A 19,202-nucleotide genomic window follows, 5' to 3' on the forward strand; every position below is an offset into this window, starting at 1 on the left:
GTTTTTTTTTTTTTTTTTTTTTTTTTTTTTGAGGTGAAGTCTCGCTCTTGTCCCCCAGGCTGGAGTGTGATGGCACGATCTCGGCTCACTGCAACCTGTGCTTCCCGGGTTCAAGCGATTCTCCTGCCTTGGCTCCCTTAGTAGCTGGGATTACAGGTGCCTGCCACCACGCCTGGCTGAATTTTGTATTTTTTTTAGTTGAGGTGGGGTTTTACCATGTTGGCCAGGCTGGTTTCAAACTCGTGACCTCATGTGATCCACCCACCTCGGCCTCCCAAAGTGCTGGGATTACAGGCATGAGCCACCACGCCTGGCCTAATTTTTGTATTTTTAGTGGACATGGGGTTTCGCCATGTTGGCCAGGCTGGTCTCGAAGTTTTGACCTCAAGTGATCTGCCTTCCTCAGCCTCCCAAAGTGCTGGAATTACAGGTGTAAGCCACCACGCCCAGCCAGCTCCCCGATTCTTTTTGTCAGCTGTGTAATGTTCTATTATATGTGTGAGGCATACCTGTGTGCTATTGATGGACACTTGAGTCGGCTGTATTCTTTTGATATCACAAAAATTGCTGTAGTGACTGACCTCGTGCATAATGGGTAGAACCTCATGAAACTGCTATTTTGGAAGGTCATAAATGGTAGAATATTGGCAGTTTCTTATGGTTCAGTCAGATTACATCATTTGACATGTGGGCAGGGGTCACCCACAGCAGTTTTTGTTTCATGTTTCAGATGGTGAAGAGGAGGTTTGGTTGGAAGAGAGGATTTTTCACTTTTTTGTCTCTCTCTATAATCTCTCTCTCTCTCTTTTTTATTTATTTATTTTTTTTGAGACGGAGTCTCACTCTGTCACCCAGGCTGGAGTGCAGTGACACGATCTTGGCTCACTGCAGCCTCCACCTCCCAGGTTCAAGCGATTCTCCTGCCTAAGCCACCCAAGTAGCCGAGATTACAGATGTGCACCACCACGCCTGGCTAAGTTTTGTATTTTCAGTAAAGACAGGATTTCACCATGTGGCCAAGCTGGTCTCGAACTACTGACCTCAGGTGATCTGCCCACCTGGGCCTCTCAAAGTGCTGGAATTATAGATGTGAGCCACCACACCCGGCCTTTCTCTCTAATCTCTGTGCTCATTCAGCCAGTGGTGTGCTGGGGAACATTTAACAATTGGCTCTTGGGGGTGGGAAGGAAATGTGTGCACATATATATGTAAATGTATTAAATTTTGCTAATTTAAAGAATAGGTAGGCTGGGCATGGTGGTTCACACCTGTAACCCCAGCACTTTGGGAGGCCAAGGCAGGAGGATTGCTTGAGTCCAGGAATTTCAGACCAGCCTGGGCTCCATCTCTAGCAAAACTCCATCTCTACAAACCAAGGTGGGTGGCATCTCAGGCCACCCCCAAAAAACAAATTAGCCTGGTGTGGTGGCACCTGCCTGTAGTCCCAGCTACTCGGGAGAGTGAGGCGGGAGGATAAAAACCATATACCACAGGAGTTTGAGGCTTCCATGAGCTATGATGGAGCCACTGTACTCCAGCCTGGGCAAAAGATCAAGACCCTGTCTCAAAAAAACAAAAACAAAACAAAACAAAACAAAAACAAGAAAAAATAATATGTGGTATACGGCTTACAAATAACAATGAAAAGTAAATTTCATATCATCAACTCTCACCCAATACTTGCACCAATTTTTGCAAACGCTTGTACCCGTAGCCAACCTATGGTTGCAATTGATGGAGAAGTGTAGTTCTGACATAAATGAGATGAAAGTGAAATTAACAAAGACCTATGTTAGAACTGGAACATCATTTGCCTCTGATGTGAGCGACCTCCTTCCTAAAACAGATGGTAGTTTTAAATACTGGAAGGATATTTCTTCAATTTCCTGCACTCCTCACAATAAAATAGCTACAGACATGACCCACTTGTTAGTTTCATCTGTAGTGTTCATGTTTTCTACCCCTTTCTTACAATAAAAAAAAAAAAAACAGTAAATCAAACCCTGATTTGCAGCATTGTCTACTTTTTACCGGGTAAGTTATATGTGATCCAGCAGTTTCACTCATAGCTATAAACCCAAAAGAATAAAACACACTTTCACACAAAAACTTGTACACAAATCTTCATAGCAGCATTGTTCATAATAGCCAAAAAATGAAAAACAACTCAACTGTCTGTCAGTAGATGAATGGATAAATGAAATGTGATACATCCATGCAATGGACTATTATTTGATCATAAAAAGGAATGAAATATTGATATGCGCTACAACACAGATGGACCGTGAAAGCACTGTGCTAAGTGAAAAGAGGCGCAAAGGACCGCATATTGTATGATTCTATTATTATGAAATGTCCAGATCCAGAATAGGCAATCCATAGAGACAGAAAGTAGACTAATAGATGCCTAGTGCTGAGCAGGATGAGGAGAGTAGGGGTAGAGGGAGATTGACAGTTAAGCAGTATGAGATTTCTTTTTGGATTGGTGAAAGCATTCTGAAATTGACTGACGGTCATATAGTTCTGTGAATATACTAAAAACTACGGATGTGTACTTCTTTTTTTTTTTAAGATGGAGTCTCTGTCACCCAGTCTGCAGTGCAGTGCAGTGGCTCGATCTCGGTTCACTGCAACCTCTGCCTCCCAGATTCAAGCAATTCTCGTGCCTCAGCCTCCTGAGTAGCTGAAATTACAGCCATGCGTCAGCACGCCTGACTAATTTTTGTATTTTTAGTAGAGACAGGGTTTCACCATGTTGGCCAGGCTGGTCTCGAACTGCTGACCTCAGATGATCTACCCGCCTCAACCTCTCAAAGTGCTGGGATTACAGGCATGAGCCACCCAGCCCGGCTCTGATGTGTACTTCTGACGCAGGGCAGGCAGGCCCCAAATTGGAGCTTGGCCCAGGAGGGTTTTTTGCCTCACCCAGAAAAGAATTCAAGGGTGAGCCAAATGTAGAAGAAAACAGCTTTATCAAAGTGGCAGTGTTATAGCTTAGGCAGTGGTACAGCTCTGTGACTGCTTCTGTGGAGCGGGGCTGCCCCACAGGCCGTGTGCTGAAATTAGCAGCTTAGGGCAGTTGTGCCATCAGATTTATACCTACTTTTAATTACATGCATATTAAGAGGCAGTTTATGAAAAAATGTCTAGGGAAAGGGTAGTAACTTCTAGGTTGTGGGGCCATAGCTATGGAAACGGGCAGTAACTCTCAAGTGTTGCCTTGACAATGGTAAACTGACATGGCGCACTGGTGGGCGTGTCTTATGAAAAGCTCTTTCCCCACCCCCATCCCTGTTTTAGCTTGTCCTTGATTTGTTCCAGTGTCTGAGCCAAGCCTCTGGAGTCAAGTGCCCCCTCCTACCTCACTTCTATAGCCTCCCAGCCCAGAGCTCTCAAAAAACAGGGTGAAGATTGAGTAGTGAGATCTTGGCAGCCCTCGAGTGTGAAGCTCATTCACTCTTCTTTCTCCCTCTTTGGTTTGTATCAATAGGAGACAGAAGAGAACAAAACCAAAGGATTTGATTATTTACTGAAGGCCGCAGAAGCTGGCGACAGGCAGTCCATGATCCTAATGGCGCGAGCTTTTGACACAGGCCAGAACCTCAGCCCAGACAGGTACTGCAGCTGTCACCCAGGAGGAGCTGGTGGGAACCTGGGCTGCAGCTGGGTGCTTGCCCTAGGTATCAGCACAGGCCTGGGTTCCAGTCTTGGCTGTTCCATGACCAGTCCAGCAACTATGGGCAACTTATTTTACCTCCCTGGCCTCAGTTTCTTCATATTGCAAACTGGGAGTAATTATAGCACCTGTATCCTGGGGTTGTCCCTTGAAGGGTAAATGAGACGATGACTATAACCCTCGCAGTGCCTGGCACATAAAGCACATGGTATGGCCGGGCATGGTGGCTCATGCCTGTAATCCCAGTACTTTGGAAGGCCAAGGCGGGCAGATCACTTCAGGTCAGGATTTCAAGACCAGCCTTGCCAACATGGCAAAACCCTGTCTCTACTGAAAAATATAGAAATTAGGGCCGGGCGTGGTGGCTCATGCCTGTAATCTTAGCACTTTGGGAGGCCGAGGTAGGTGGATCACGAGGTCAGGAGTTCAAGACCAGCCTGACCAACATGGTGAAACCCCATATGTACTAAAAATACAAAAAAAAAAAAAAAAAAAAAAAAAAAAAAAAAATTAGCCGGCGTGGTGGCACACACCTGTAATCCCAGCTACTCCGGAGGCTGAGGCAGGAGAATCGCTTGAACCCAGGAGGCAGAGGTTGCAGTGAGCCAAGATCGCGTCACTGCACTCCAGCCTGGGCGACAGAGCAAGACTCCCTCTCAAAAAAAAAAAAAAAAAAGATACAAGTCATGTGATATGGGGCAGCCACTGTAGCCAGTATAGGTAATGATTTGCCTGAGAAAAAAATCTGAAAGAATATGCAGCATCCAGGTCAGGGTGGGTATCCCTAGTTAGGATTATGGGTGATTTTAATTGATTTTTCCTACTTATTATTATATTTTAGAAATAGGATCTCGCTCTGTCACCCAGGCTGGAGGACAGTGGTGCCATCATAGCTCACTGCAACCTCTACCTCCTGGGCTCATGCAGTCCTCCCACCTCAGCCTCCTGAGTAGCTGGGACTACAGGCATGTACCACCACACCCATCTACATTTTTAAATTTTTGGTAGAGATGGGGTCTCATTATGTTGTTCAGACTGGTCTCGAACTTGTGGGCTCAAGCAAACTTCCGTCCTCAGCCTCCCAATGGGATTACAGGTGTGAGCCACCACGCTGACTAGGGCAGGTATTTTAGCTCTATTTTGTGGGTGACTAAACTAGTTCCGAGATGTAAAGGGGCTTGCCCATGGTCAAATATTTAGCAAGTGGCAGAGCCAACTTACATCTTCTCACCCCTCCTCCAATGTACTGTCTACTGGCATGGAAGAGAGGTAAACAAAAAAGATTGACATGATTGTATTAGGTCAAATGTCAGTGTATACATATGGTTCCCACTGAGTGCACTGGGGAAGCGCATCATGCATGGGGTGGGGCCTGGAACTGGGCACTGAGTATTTGCATCTGTGCTTTCTCTTCCTGGTCTTTGTCTACCTTTTATTTCTATTTGAGGTGATAGGTTTTTATTGATTTGTAAAAATTCTTTACATATTAAGGCTATTAACCCTTTGGTATACTTTTCTCTTTTTTTTTTATTTTTATTTTATTATTACTATTTTTATTTCTGAGACAGACTCTCACTCTGTCGAACAGGCTTGAATGCACTGGTGCAATCTCACTTCACTGCAACCTCCACCTCCCGGGTTCAACTGATTCTCCTGCCTCAGCCTCCCAAGTAGCTGATATTACAGGTGCCTGCCACCATACTCGGCTCATTTTTATATTTTAAATAGAGACAGGATTTCACCATATTGGCCAGGCTGGTCTTGAACTCCTGACCTCAGGCAGTCTACCTGCCTCTGCCTCCCATAGTGCTGGGATTATAGACCTGAGCCACCGCTCCCAGCTTTTTAATTTTATTTTTGAGACAGAGTCTTTCTCTGTCTCCCAGGCTGGAGTGCAATGGCGTGATCTCAGCTCACTGCAACCTCCACCTCCCAGGTTCAAGCGATTCTCCTGCCTCAGCCTCCTCAGTAGCTGGGACTACAGATGTGTACCATGATACCCAGCTAATTTTTGTATTTTTAATAGAGACAAGGTTTCACCATGTTGACTAGGCTGGTCTCAAACTCCTGACCTCGGGTAATCCCACCTGCCTCGGCTTCCCAAAGTGCTGGGATTACAGATGTGAGCCACCATGCTTGGCCTGTTTTTTATCTATGTATTTATTTATTTTTGAGACAGGGTCTCTCTGTTACCCAGGCTGGAGTGCAGTGGTGTGATCATAGCTAACTGCAGCTTTGACCTTCTGGGCTCAAGTGATCCTCCTGCTTAAGCCTCCTGAGTAGCTGGGACCATAGGCATGTGCCACCATACCTGGCTAATTTTTGTACTTTTTTGTAGAGACAAGGGCTTGCTATGATGCCCAGGCTGGTCTCAAACTCCTGGCCTCAAACAATCCTCCTACCTCAGCCTCCCAAAGTGCTGATATTACAAGTGTGAGCTGCTGTACCTGGCCACATTTCACTTTAAAAGACTTTTTTTTTTTTTTTTTTTTTTCCGAATATGTCTTCCATAGATGGAGGGCACAGATGCCACATAATGACCATTGTTTACTGAGTTTGGGGCCACACTGGTTTTTAATATTTATTTAGTTAAATCTATCAAAAATATTTCTTTATTGCTTCTGCTCTAGTCATTTCCTTATTCTTCTTCCTTATTCAAAGAAGTTCCAACCCCTCCCATGCAAGGAACATTAATTAAGGGCCAGCTATGGGTAAGGCAGGGCTCTGCGCAGGCCCAAATTTGTGTTTAAGGGATTCAGGCCCCAGAAGTTACCATCCAGTAAGGGAAGGAGAAGATGCTGGAAACGCCAAGGAAGGATGTGCGCCCTCACCAATGGGATAGCATCGGGTTGGGGTAGGTGGGGCTCAGCGATTAGGCCTTTCCCATTTAATGTTTTCAGGCCAATTTTGCTTTGCCTTTTAAGACCAGGGAGGGTCAGAGAAGAAAGAAGAGAAATAATCTAGTCTGGTGTCTCCTAGTCAGTGTTAAAATTCGGCCCAGCATGGTGGCTCATGCCTGTAATCTTAACACTTTGGGAGGCTGAGGCAGGTGGATCACGAGGTCAAGAGATTGAGACCAGCCTGAACAGCATTCTGAAACACTGTCTCTACTAAAAATACAAAATTAGCTGGGGTGGTGACAGGTGCCTGTAATCCCAGCTACTTCAGCTACTTGGGAGGTTGAGGGAGGAGAACCACTTTAACCCAGAAGGCGGAGGGTGCAGTGAGCCAAGATCACATCATTCCACTCCAGCCTGGGCAACAAGCATGAAACTCTGTCTTTAAAAAAAAAAAAAAGTTTGTTGAGCATGTCATCAATAATTTTCAAATGGTTCAGTTTTTAAATTTAACTTTTATTTATTTATCTATTTATTTATTTGAGACACAGTCTTGCTGTCACCCAGGCTAGAATGCAATGATGTAATCATAGGTCACTGCAGTCTCAACCTCTCAGGCTCAGGCTATCCTCCCGCCTTAGCCTCTCGAGCAGCTAGGACCACAGGCATGCACCACCATACCCAACTAACTTGTATTTTTTGTAGAGCTGGAGTTTTGCCATGTTGCCCAGGCTGGTCTCAAACTTATGGGCTCAAGAGATCCTCCAACCTAGGCCTCCCAAAGTGCTGGGATCACAGGCATGAGCCACCATATCTGGCCATTTTTTAATAAGATAAAATAAAGTCAAGGTTGTTTCCTGATCACCATGCCAGCCAGCCATTTGTTTGCGTTTTTTCATTTACCATTCATTGAGCCTATGCTGTTTGCCAGACCCTGGGAATGCAGCAGACAAATACAGCAAAACAGACAAGGGTCTCCTGCTTTCATGGAGCTTACATTCTAGTCAGGGGACACCACGATAAACAAGTGAATAAGGAGAATTAAAGATTTTGGTGGTTGTAGTAAGAAACAGTGTTTGGGGACAGAATCTCTAAAGAGGTGATATGTGAGCTGAGACTGGAGGGATGCTGAATGTCTTAGCCTGTTCTGTGCTGGTAACAGAATACCTGAGGCTGGGGAATTTCTCATGAACAGAAATTTGCTGGCTCTTAGTTCTGGAGGCTGGGAAGTCTAATATCAATATGCCGGCATCTTGCAAGGGCCTTCTTGCTGTGTCATCACATGGCAGAAGGTAAGGAAAGGGAGGGAGAGCAAGCCAAGCACAGTGGCTTATGCCTGTAATCCCAGCATTTTGGGAGGCTGAGGCAGGAGAATCATTTGAGTCCAGGAGTTCAGGACCAGCTTGGGCAACCTGATAAGAGTGTGTCTCTACAAAAAGTTTTAAAAATTAGCCAGGCATGATGACATGCCACTGTCATCCCAGCTACTCAGGAGGTTAAAATGGGAGGATTGCTGGAGCCCAGGACTTTGAGGCTGTAGTGAGCTATGATTGTGTCACTGCACTCCTGCCTGGGCAATGCAGTGAAATCCTATTTCAAGAAAAGAAAAAAGAGAGAGCAAAAGGGGGCTAAACCTGCCCTTTTAGAATAAATCCACTTTCCTCATAATGGCAGAAATCCACTCATGAGGGCGGAACCGTCAAAGCCCAATCACCTCTCAAAGATCCTACCTCCTAATACCTCACAATGGCAAGCAATCTCAACATGGGTTTTGGAGGGGACACACGTTCCAACCAGAGCAAGGAGTCAGGTGCAGAAAGAGTTGGAGGAAAAATCTTCCAAGGTGAGGGCACAGCGGGTGCAAAGGCCACACAGCAGGCGGGAGCGGGTATGTTTGGGGAAGGGATGGCAGCCCGTGAGCCTGGGGCAAAGGCAGACGAACAGAAGCCCATCCTGGAGGGCAGCACCTGTCAGACAGGGCCTCAGAGGGCACCATGGCAGCAAGGCAGGGACAGCAAGTCATCAGACCTATTGCTTCTGGAATGTTTCACGAGACCCACAGGCCTTATCTGTGTCACTGTATTTGCTCTTTCCTGATGTACTATAAATAATTACTCAAACAGATTACACCCAAAGAAAAAGAACCCTCTGCCCTGTTTGCTGTGTATTCTGTGGTGTGTGGGTTTGGCTGGAACCTATGTGTGCCCTGGCTGGTTTGGCCATACATGGGCTGCAGTAGGAGGAGTTGAGGGTCGAGGGGCAGAGCTGGAAGAGGAGACTCTGTTATTCTGGGGTGAGTTCTGCATTGTGCTGGAGGCAAATCACAGCTGGCCGGCACAGCAGAGCATACGTGATTGCCATTAGTACAGACAGCTCTAGCTGCCTCTGCAGAGGACCCCGCCCCCAATCCACTTCTCTACGAGTCAGAGGACACTTAGCTAGGGCACTTAGCTAGGGCACTCAGCCATTGCTAATGCTAGCTCATGGCTGCCTCTGTGCGAACTATAAAAATGGGCCCCTTCCTCAAGGGGTGTCCTAGCTAAGCTTCCCTTTACTTTCATCTATTGGCAAATTGTTGTAATATACTGATTTTATTAAGGAAAGTAACTTGACTGCTTTTTTTTTTTTTTTTAAACACAGGGTCATACTCTATTGCCCAGGCTGGAGTGCAGTGGCATGATCATAGCTCACTGCAGCCTCTAACTCCTGGGCTCAAGCAATCCTCCCACCTCAGCCTCCGGAATAGCTGGGGCTACAGGTGTCCATCACCACCCCAGCTATTTTGTGTGTGTTTATTGTATTTTTTAATTTTTGTGGGTACATAGTAAGTGTGTATATGGGTTACATGAGCTCTTTTGATATGGGCGTGGAATGTATAACAGTCACATCAGGGTAAATGGGATATCCATCACCTCAAGCATTTATTCATTGTGGTATAAACTACATATACTCTTAGTTATTTTAAAATATACGATTACACTATTTTTTACTATAGTCACTGTTTTTTTGTTTTGTTTTGTTTTGTTTTTTTTGTAGAGACAGGGTCTCTCTCTTTGTTTCCTGGGCTGGTCAACTCCTCTCTTAATAAATATTGGCCGAGCATGGTGGCTCATGTCTGTAATCCCAGCACTTTGGGAGGCTGAGGTGGGTGGATCACTCAAGGTTAGGAGTTTGAGACCAGCCTGGCCAACATGGTGAAATGCTGTCTTTACTAAAAATACAAAAAATTAGCTGAGCCTGGTGGCATGCACCTGTACTCCCAACTACTCAGGAGGCTGAGACAGGAGAATCGCTTGAACTTGAGAGGCAGAGGCTGCAGTGGGCTGAGATTATACCACTGCACTCCAGCTGGGTGACAGAATGAGACTCTGTCTCAAAAATGAATGAATGAATGAATGAGTGAATGGATGAATGAATATCTCAATATGAAGGTGCTTCATAGATGTATTGGGCTTGGGCAAGATAGGTTGTGAACCATAGGTCGTGGCCCTGCTGGGATCCCTGACTCACCCCTCCTGCTGGAAGGCCCTCCTCCCTCTGCCCTGTTGCCTTGGTAACCTCCTCCTTTCCCTCTGTATCTCCTGGCAAGGTGCCGAGACTGGCTGGAGGCCCTGCACTGGTACAAAACTGCCCTGGAGATGACGGACTGTGATGAGGGTGGTGAGTACGACGGAATGCAGGACGAGCCCCGGTACACGATGCTGGCCAGGGAGGCCGAGATGCTGTTCACAGGAGGCTATGGGCTGGAGAAGGACCCGCAGAGATCAGGTGGGGCCTGGCAGACCTGCTCCTGGGCTGCAACAGGGCCAGGCTGGGAGGGACATAATTTCCATTCCACTGGGGGTTATGGCAAGATGACAGGCTGAATCTCTTCCTCCAGGGAGGGGCATTTATGGAGCTAGTGTGAAGATGAACATTGTTATTTTAATGGTTATATATTAGGGCTTTGTTGGGGGGGTTGCAATTTTAAAAATTGAATTGAGATTTTCATAACAAAATTTGCCATCTTAAAGTTTATAGGGGATTTTCCTTTCCTTTCCTTTTTTTTTTTTTTTTTTTTTTTTTTTTTGAGATGGAGTCTGGCTCTATTGCCCAGGCTGGAGTACAATGGCGCGATCTTGGCTTGCTGCAGCCTCCACCTCCCAAGTTGCAGCGATTCTCCTGCCTCAGCCTCCTGAGTAGCTGGGATTACAGGTGTGCCACCATGCACAGCAAATTTTTGTATTTTTAGTAGAGACGGGGTTTCGCCATGTTGGCCAGGCTGGTCTGGAACTCCTGTCCTCAAGTGATCCACCCACCTCAGCCTCTCAAGTGCTGGATTACAGGCGTGAGCCACCATGCCTGGCCCAGAGTTTCACTGTTGTAGCCCAGACTGGAGCGCAGTGGGCCATCTGTGCTCACTGCAACCTTCGCCTCCCAGGTTCAGGTGATTCTCATGCCTCAACCTCCTGCATAGCTGGGACTACAGGTACACACCCAGCTAATTTTTCTATTTTTAGTAGAGATGGGGTTTCCCCATGTTGGCCAGGCTGGTCTTGAACTCTTGATCTCAGGTGATCTGCCCACCTTGGCCTCCCGAAGTGCTGGGATTATAGGTGTGAGCCATTATGCCTGGCCTTCTTTCCTTTTCTTTCTTTCTTTCTTTTTTTTTTTTTGAGACAGTGTCACTCTGTCACCCAGGCTGGAGTGCAGTGGTGTGATCTCGGCTCACTGCAAGCTCCGCCCCTGGGTTCACGCCATTCTCCTGCCTCAGCCTCCCAAGTAGCTGGGACTACAGGTGCCCACCACCACACCTGGCTAATTTTTTATATCCGTGTTAGCCAGGATGGTCTCGATCTCCTAACCTCGTGATCCACCCCCCTCAGCCTCCCAAAGTGCTGGGATTACAGGCGTGAGCCACTGCGCCCGGCCCTTTTTCTCTTTGAGATAGAATCTCACTATGTCACTCAGGCTGACGTGCAGTGGCACAGTCATAGCTCACTGCAGCCTGGAACTCCTATGCTCAAGCAATCCTCTTGCCTCAGCCTCCCAAGCAGCACACCCAGCCAGTTTTTTAAAGTTTTTTGTATTGACCGAGGCTTGCTGTGTTGCCCAGGCTGGTTTTGAACTCCTAGCCTCAAGCTATCCTCCTGCCTTGGCTTCCCAAAATCTTTGGATTACAGACATGAGCCACTACACCTGGCCCTAGTGGGTTTTACTATAGTAGTCATAATGTTGTGCAATTATCACCACAGTGTAATTGCAGAACATTTCCATCACCCCAAAAAGAAATCCCGTACCAGTTAGCAGTCCTCCCCCATCCTAGCAACCACTATACTTTTGTCCCTATAGATTTGCCTATCCTGGAGATTTTATATAACTGGGAGTATACAATTTGTGGGTTTTTGCCTCTGCTTCTTGCATTTAGCATAACTTTTTCAAGATTTATCTGTGTTGAAGCACGTATCAGTACTTCATTCCTTCTTATTACTACGTAATATTCCATTTGGTGGGTATACAGCCTTTGTTTATCCGCTCATCAGTTGATAGATAAGTTGTATATATTTTTTTTCTGTTACATGATGTATTAATCTTCTTGGGCTGCCAAAACAAAATGCTATAGACTGGGTGGTTTAAACTACAAAAATTGCTGGGCACAGTGGCTCATGCCTGTAATCCCAGCACTTTGGGAGGCCAAGATGGGAGGATCACTTGAGTCTAGGAGTTCAAGACCAGCCTGAGCAACATAGGTAAACCTCGCCTCTACGAAAGAAATTGTTTTAATTAACTGGGTGTGGTGTCACATGCAGTGAGCCATGATCATACCACTGCACTTCAGCCTGGGCAACAGAGTGAGACCCTGTCTCAAATAAACAAAACAAAAAAAATTATTTCTCACAGTTCTGGAAGCTGGGAATTCCAAGATCAAGGTGCTGGCCAGTTTGGTTTCTGGCTTGTAGACAACAGCTTTCTCACTGTTTCCTCACATGACCTTTCTCCTGGATGCAAGTGGGGAGACAGCAAGAGAGCTCTGCTGTCTCTTCTGCTTCCTAAAAGGGCATGAGCTCTGTGTGATTAGGCCCAACCCTTATGACCTCATTTAAGCTTTATCACCTCCTCACAGGCTGCTAGAGTATGAACGTTCCCCTCCAAATCTCATGTTGAACTGTAATCACCATTGTGAAGGTGTCAAGAGGTGGGACTAGGCCGGGCGCGGTGGCTCAAGCCTGTAATCCCAGCACTTTGGGAGGCCGAGACGGGCGGATCACGAGGTCAGGAGATCGAGACCATCCTAGCTAACACGGTGAAACCCCGTCTCTACTAAAATACAAAAAACTAGCCGGGCGAGGTGGCGGCGCCTGTAGTCCCAGCTACTCCGGAGGCTGAGGCAGGAGAATGGCGTGAACCCGGGAGGCGGAGCTTGCAGTGAGCTGAGATCTGGCCACTGCACTCCAGCCTGGGTGACAGAGCGAGACTCCGTCTCAAAAAAAAAAAAAAAAAAAAAAGAGGTGGGACTGTTAAGACGTGATTAATGTTGTTATCATGCAAGTTGGTCAGTCATCACAAAAGTAGCTTTGTTATAAAAGCAAATTTGGCCCCCTCTTGCTCACTTGCTTTCTACCGCTCTTGCTCTTCTGCCTTCTGGCATGGGATGATGCAGCACCAAGGCTGTTGCCAGATGCTGGTGCTATGCTCTTGGACTTCCCAGGCTGTAGAACTGTGAGCCAAATAAATTTATTTTCATTATAAATTATTTAGTCTGTGGAATTCTGTCATAGCAACATAAAGTGGCCTAAGACACAGACTGTGTGTCTCGAAATGCAGTGCAGTGACATTTGTGAATGAAGAGTTCAACATATGAATTTATGGATGGGGAGCCTAGTGGGGACACAGTATTCAGTCCCTAACATATAATAAACATACTAAGTTCCTAATTTCATAGTTATGAGGCTAAGTTTTAAAAGTTTTTAAGTTATATTTTAAAAATTAACAAAGAATAATGCAAATCTAGGCTGGGCACAGTGGCTTATGCCTGTAATCCCCAGCACTTTGGGAGGCCAAGGTGGGCGGATCACCTGAGGTCAGGAGTCCGAGACTAGCCTGGCCAACATGGTGAAACCCTGTCTTTACTAAAAATACAAAAATTAGCCAGGCATGGTGACAGGTGCCTGTAATCCCAGCTACTCAGGAGGCTGACACAGGAGAATCGCTTGAACCCCAGAGACAGTGGTGACAGTGAGCTGAGATCCCACCACTGGACTCCAGCTTGGGTGACAGAGTGAGACTCCATCTCAAAAAAAGAAGAATGATGCAAATCTATAATCTTTTAATTTGAAATTTCTAAATCCAAAAGCTCCAAAACCCGAAGTATATTTGTATGTTTTGCACAAATTCACTTGATGAAACCTGACCTAGCTGACATGAAGCTGTTTATAAGTCTTCATTTCTTCTACTTTTGCACATCCCCAATTAGTTCTGAAGAAGTTCTCACCCTGATTCTCATGGGCTCAAATTGAATCATCTACATACCCCAAACCAACAGTAGTTATTGTGTAGATGGCTTACTTTGATTGGCCATGACTAAGTCTGGACCAATAACTGTGGCTTGGTGGGGGATGGGAAGAGTGCTGTGATTGGCCAGAGTTGATCACAGGCCCACCTTTAGAGCCCTGCCAAGAACACCTGGAGGGAGAGGGCCCACGGAGTAGTTTGAGTTCTTAAGGAAACCTCAGGGTGTTCTTCTGGGAAGGGTGATGGGGGACACTGGGCTGGCAAAAACAACAGGTGGTTCACCTCTTTGTGCCCCCCTTTGCTGTCTTTCAGGGGACTTGTATACCCAGGCAGCAGAGGCAGCGATGGAAGCCATGAAGGGCCGACTGGCCAACCAGTACTACCAAAAGGCTGAAGAGGCCTGGGCCCAGATGGAGGAGTAACCAGGAGAATCACTGTCAGCTAGTCCCAAGCAAAAGGGCTAGGAGGAAAGATTTAAAAACAAACAAACAAAGAAAAAAAAAAAAACAACTTATTTAGTTTGGGGAGGGAAAGCATTTTTAGTGTGTTGTAAATCAAATTTTGTATTTCATTTTTTGACTCTTGAAAATATCTTTGCTACTTGGCAGCTACCAGCAGAGACTCTATAGTTGTCTCTTAGGGCAGTATACTGGGGAAGCGGGGCTTGAAAAAAGCAGCCTAATGAACCAACATACCATTTTGCGGTTCTTTTTTTTTTTTTTTTTTTTTTTTTTTTTGAGACAGAGTCTTGCTCTGTCACCCAAGCTGGAGTGCAATGATGTGATCTCAGCTCACGGCAACCTCCACCTCCGCCTCCTGGGTTCAAGCGATTCTACTGCCTCAGCCTCCCAAGTAGCTGGGATTACAGGCACACACCACCACACTCAGCTAATTTTTGCATTTGTAGTAGAGATGGGGTTTCACCATGTTGGCCAGGCTGGTCTCGAACTCCTAACCTCAGGTGGTCCACCCGCCTCAGCCTCCCAAAGTGCTGGGATTACAGGTGTGAGCCACCATGTCTGCCCATTTTGTGGTTCTATTTTCATTTTTCTTTCTTTTTTTTTTTGTCACGAGATATAAGAAAGTGCTTTTTGCCTTGAATGGACAGTTTTAGGGCTCTGCTCACTAGTCGTTTCAGGTTGGACTGAAATCTCAGGCCCATGGAGCCCTGTGTTTTGTGCATCAGGATAAGAAATGAAGCGTTGCATGTTGGCTTTCCAAAGTCACGGGGTGTGTGTTGCTGTGGCTTAGTGCAAAGCGTTCTTTCTCAGAGCATTTAGAGGCATGCATGGCATTTTTTCAGTGGGTGTGAGATTGCACAATACCCAGGCTCCCTTCTACCATGGGGAAGGACCTGCATATTGGCTGTTTTTTATTTTTATTTTTTATTTTTTTTTATTTTTTTTATTTTATTTTTATTTTTTTATTTTTTATTTATTTTTTTAGGTGGATCTCGCCTGTCGCCCGGCTGAGTGCAGTGGCCAGACCAGCTCACTGCAGACTCCACCTCTCCGGGTTTAAATGACATTCTCGTCCGCCTCAGCCTCCCGAGTAGCTGGGACCCACAGGCGCCCGCCACCTCGCCCGGCTAGTTTTGTATTTTGAGTAGAGACGGGTTTCACCGTGTTAGCCAGGATGGTCTCAATCTCCTGACCTCGTGATCCGCCCGTCTCGGCCTCCCAAAGTGCTGGGATTACAGGCTTGAGCCACCGCGCCTGGCCTATTGGCTGTTTTTTAAACTTCTAGTTTAATTTCCTTCCATAATGCTACTGATTTTCTGGTGTACAGCCGAGTTCCGTTTTTTTAAGCATGCTTTCTATGGTGGGCTTTTCAAAACAGGTTTGAATTTTGTATGCACACATTTACTACCTCTAACTCCTACATCAGCTAGTGTGGAAGAGGGGTGCACCTCAAAGCTTTTACACATAAGGACAGCGGCTTGTAATGTTGGAACCTTTCCTTGGAATGTCGGAGCCTTTTCTCCAAGCAAACACGCCCTGTGCATCTCAGTGGCAGCTTCCACAACATGACTGCAGTGTCTCTTGTACAGTATTCCTTGGTGTTTCCTTAGCGTCTGGATGTTCTTACGTGAAATCTGCTCCCCAGCCCTGGTCATTGGCATTTTCTGCTTGAAGCTGGGCTGATTTTCTTGTAATTTGCAGCAGGACGCTTTCAGCAGCAGTCCCTTGGGATTTTATCTAAGTTGTTTGAGGATGAGAGGGCAAGAACTATAAACGCTCATTAATTCCCATAGCCTCCCCAGGGCCAGACAATGGTGATCGTTATTTAATGAGCTTTTCCTTTAAACGGAATTGGGTTCTCACATTAGTATGATTTCATTTGATGTTTCAATAGCAAAGATGCTGGGCACGGTGGCTTCTGCCTATAATCTCAGCACTTTGGGGGGCCAAGGTGGGAGGACCGTTTGAGCTCAGGACTTCAAGACCAGCCTGGGTAAACATGGCAAGACTCTATCTCTACCAAAAAAAAAAAAAAAAAAAAAACAAACTGCTTTGATCAACCCTAAATTCGAAAGCAGCCTCTTTTTGTTTAAAAGTCAAAACATAAAAAAGCAGAGTATAACATACAAACCATTCTTTTTTTTTTTTTTTCAGACGGTGTCTCGCTCTGTCCCCCTGGCTGGAGGGCAGTGGCACAATCTCGGCTCACTGCAAGCTCCGCCTCCCAGGTTCCCGCCATTCTCCTGCCTCAGCCTCCCGAGTAGCTGGGACTACAGGCGCCCGCAACCGCGCCTGGCTAATTTTTTGTATTTTTAGTAGAGACGGGGTGTCACCGTGGTCTCAATCTCCTGACCTTGTGATCCGCCCGCCTCGGCCTCCCAAAGTGCTGGGATTACAGGCGTGAGCCACCGCACCCGGCAACAAACCATTCTTAACTGTTCATTAAAATGGGTCCTTCAACACCTTAGTGGGGTTTGTTGTTGTGCTTATGCAGAGAGATTATTTTCTTTTTATTATTATAATTTTTGAAATAGAGATGGGGTCTCACTGTGTTGCCCAGGCTGGTCTCGAACTCCTGGGCTTAAGTGAGCCTCCCACCTCAGCCTTCCAAAGTGCTGGGGTTACAGGCAGGAGCCACTGTGCCCAGCCAACACTTCAGTGTTGGCTGTTTTGGAGGCATGAACCCATGCAAGCGGTAGTTCCAAAGTTCAGTGTGTACCCTCAAATGAACAATCAAGCAGGTAAAATTACTCTTGAAAAAAAATCCCTTTACCACCCATAAATGACAGTGACTTTTTCAGTATGGACTCATCATAGCCAGTTTTCCTTTTGAAGTTGGAACTGATCACCCTTTTGTCATCTGTACCAGATCAGTAGTTGGCTTGTGTTACATTTTGTGTGTGTGTGCACGTGTTTTAAACCAGTGCATATAAATTGTATGTTAAATGTAAGTAACTTTAAGGTGACTTATCTCTTCACAGTAATCAAGCCTCATATAATTCATGCTTTTTAAATTCAGCCAGCCCCCTATCTCTCTGAAATTTTATTATGTAAATAATTTGTGTTCCCTGATCACTCGTTTAAATTCTTTGTCATATGTCATCTCTTCTCTAGCAGGAATTGGCAAACTTTTTTGTAAAGGGGTAGAAAGTGAAGATTTTAGGCTTTGCAGGCCATATGACCTCTGCTGCAAATGCTCAACCTTGCTGTTGTAATGTAAAAGCTGCCACAGACACTACGTGAACACGAATGAGTGTGGCTGGTGTTCCAATAAAACTTTATTTACACGAACAGGTGGCCCTCTGGGGCTGTCGTTTGTCAACTCTTGCTCTAACCCTTGACTGAGAGCTACATAAGCCCTGAGGGCAGGATCTATCTCAATTTTGTACTCCCGAGGGCGCCAAAACACAGTGCTTTGGCATAGAGTAGGCACTCAACAAATGTGTCAACAGATGGAGAGCCAGCGCTAGTCAGTGCACTCACCCTTTGAGGCTCTGGTTTCTCCAAACAATGATTCATTGTCTGGATTGGCTGGAACCGTCACCCCCGCAATTCTATGCCCCACCCACGTGACCTTAATGCCAGTTGCTGGTCTGTTGCTCTTCTGGGTCACCCCCACAATTCTATGTCCCACCCACCCACGTGACCTTAATGCCAGTTGCTGGTCTGTTGTTCTTCCGGAAGGCGGAGATGGCCTGGATGTAGAGCTAAGCAAATGCTTCTTTAAGGGCCCTTAAGAGTGAAAAAAGGTGGCTGGGCACCGGTGGACAAGCCTGTAATCCGCAGCACTTTGGGAGGCCGAGACGGGCGGATCACAAGGTCAGAGAGATTGAGACCATCCCTGGCCTAAGCATGTGAAACCCGTCTCTAACTAAAAAATACAAAACTAGCCGTGGGCGAGGTGGCAGGCGCCTGTAGTCCCAAGCTACTCGGGAGGCTGAGGCCAGGAGAATGGCGTAAACCCGGGAGGGGAGCTTGCAGTGAGCTGAGATCCGGCAACTGCAACTCGCTAGCGCTGGGCGACAGCGAGACTCTGTCTCAAAAAAAAAAAAAAAAAAAAAAAAAAAAGAAAAAGTAAAACTGCAAAGAGATTGAGATCCTTCTCAGCTAAGAAAAACTTATCCAGCCTTCAAACCTAGTTTAGGGCTGGGTGGCAGTGGCTCATGCCTGTAATTCCAGGCAGCTTTGGGAGGCTGAGGCAGGTGGATCAAACTGAGTTCAGGAGTTTGAGACCATCTCCAACATGGTGAAACCTCATCTCTACTAAAAATACAACAAAAAAAAGCCAGGTGTGGTGGTACACACCTGTAGTCCCAGCTACTTGGGAGGCTGAGGCAGGAGAATTGCTTGAACCCAGGAGGCAGTTTGCAGTGAGCTGAGATTGTGCCACTGCACCAGACTGGGCGACAGAGTAAGACTCCGTAAAAAAAAAAAAAAAAAAAAAAAAAAAAACCTAGTTTTGTGCCTTCTGAAGATAGTTAGGGCATCTTCTGTTTCCACAAATGCTGGACATGCCAAAAAACAAACTCAAAACCCAGGACATTCCACCCCAACTGGGATAATATCGAGACCATCTTCAACTGCAAGAAGCAGGTGAAAGTCCAGGAAATTGGCAGAGCCAGGATTATCATCCAGTACTTTCATTTCACAAATGGAGAAACCAAGGTTCTGCCAGCTAGATTTTTTTTTTCACAGTATCACTGCTAGCAAGGCACTAAGCTGGAGCTGGGATTTGAG

The 19,202-nt window shown here is 46.1% G+C and overlaps 1 protein-coding gene across 1 annotated transcript in view; it reads left to right on the top strand.

Annotated features, from left to right (window-relative positions):
- EEF2K (eukaryotic elongation factor 2 kinase) overlaps positions 1 to 14,497 on the top strand; it is an 82,349-nt gene extending 67,852 nt beyond the window's left edge. Inside the window, exons 16-18 of the mRNA XM_017850340.1 lie at positions 3,491 to 3,615; positions 10,103 to 10,281; positions 14,317 to 14,497. Coding sequence (XP_017705829.1) covers positions 3,491 to 3,615; positions 10,103 to 10,281; positions 14,317 to 14,426 — 414 coding nt within the window. The 3' untranslated portion in view covers positions 14,427 to 14,497. The remainder of the gene's footprint in view (positions 1 to 3,490; positions 3,616 to 10,102; positions 10,282 to 14,316) is intronic.
- The last annotated feature ends 4,705 nt before the right edge of the window (positions 14,498 to 19,202 follow it).

The sequence above is a fragment of the Rhinopithecus bieti genome, unplaced genomic scaffold (genome assembly GCF_001698545.2).
Source record: "Rhinopithecus bieti isolate Rb0 unplaced genomic scaffold, ASM169854v2 scaffold_1918, whole genome shotgun sequence".
NCBI lineage: Eukaryota > Metazoa > Chordata > Mammalia > Primates > Cercopithecidae > Rhinopithecus > Rhinopithecus bieti.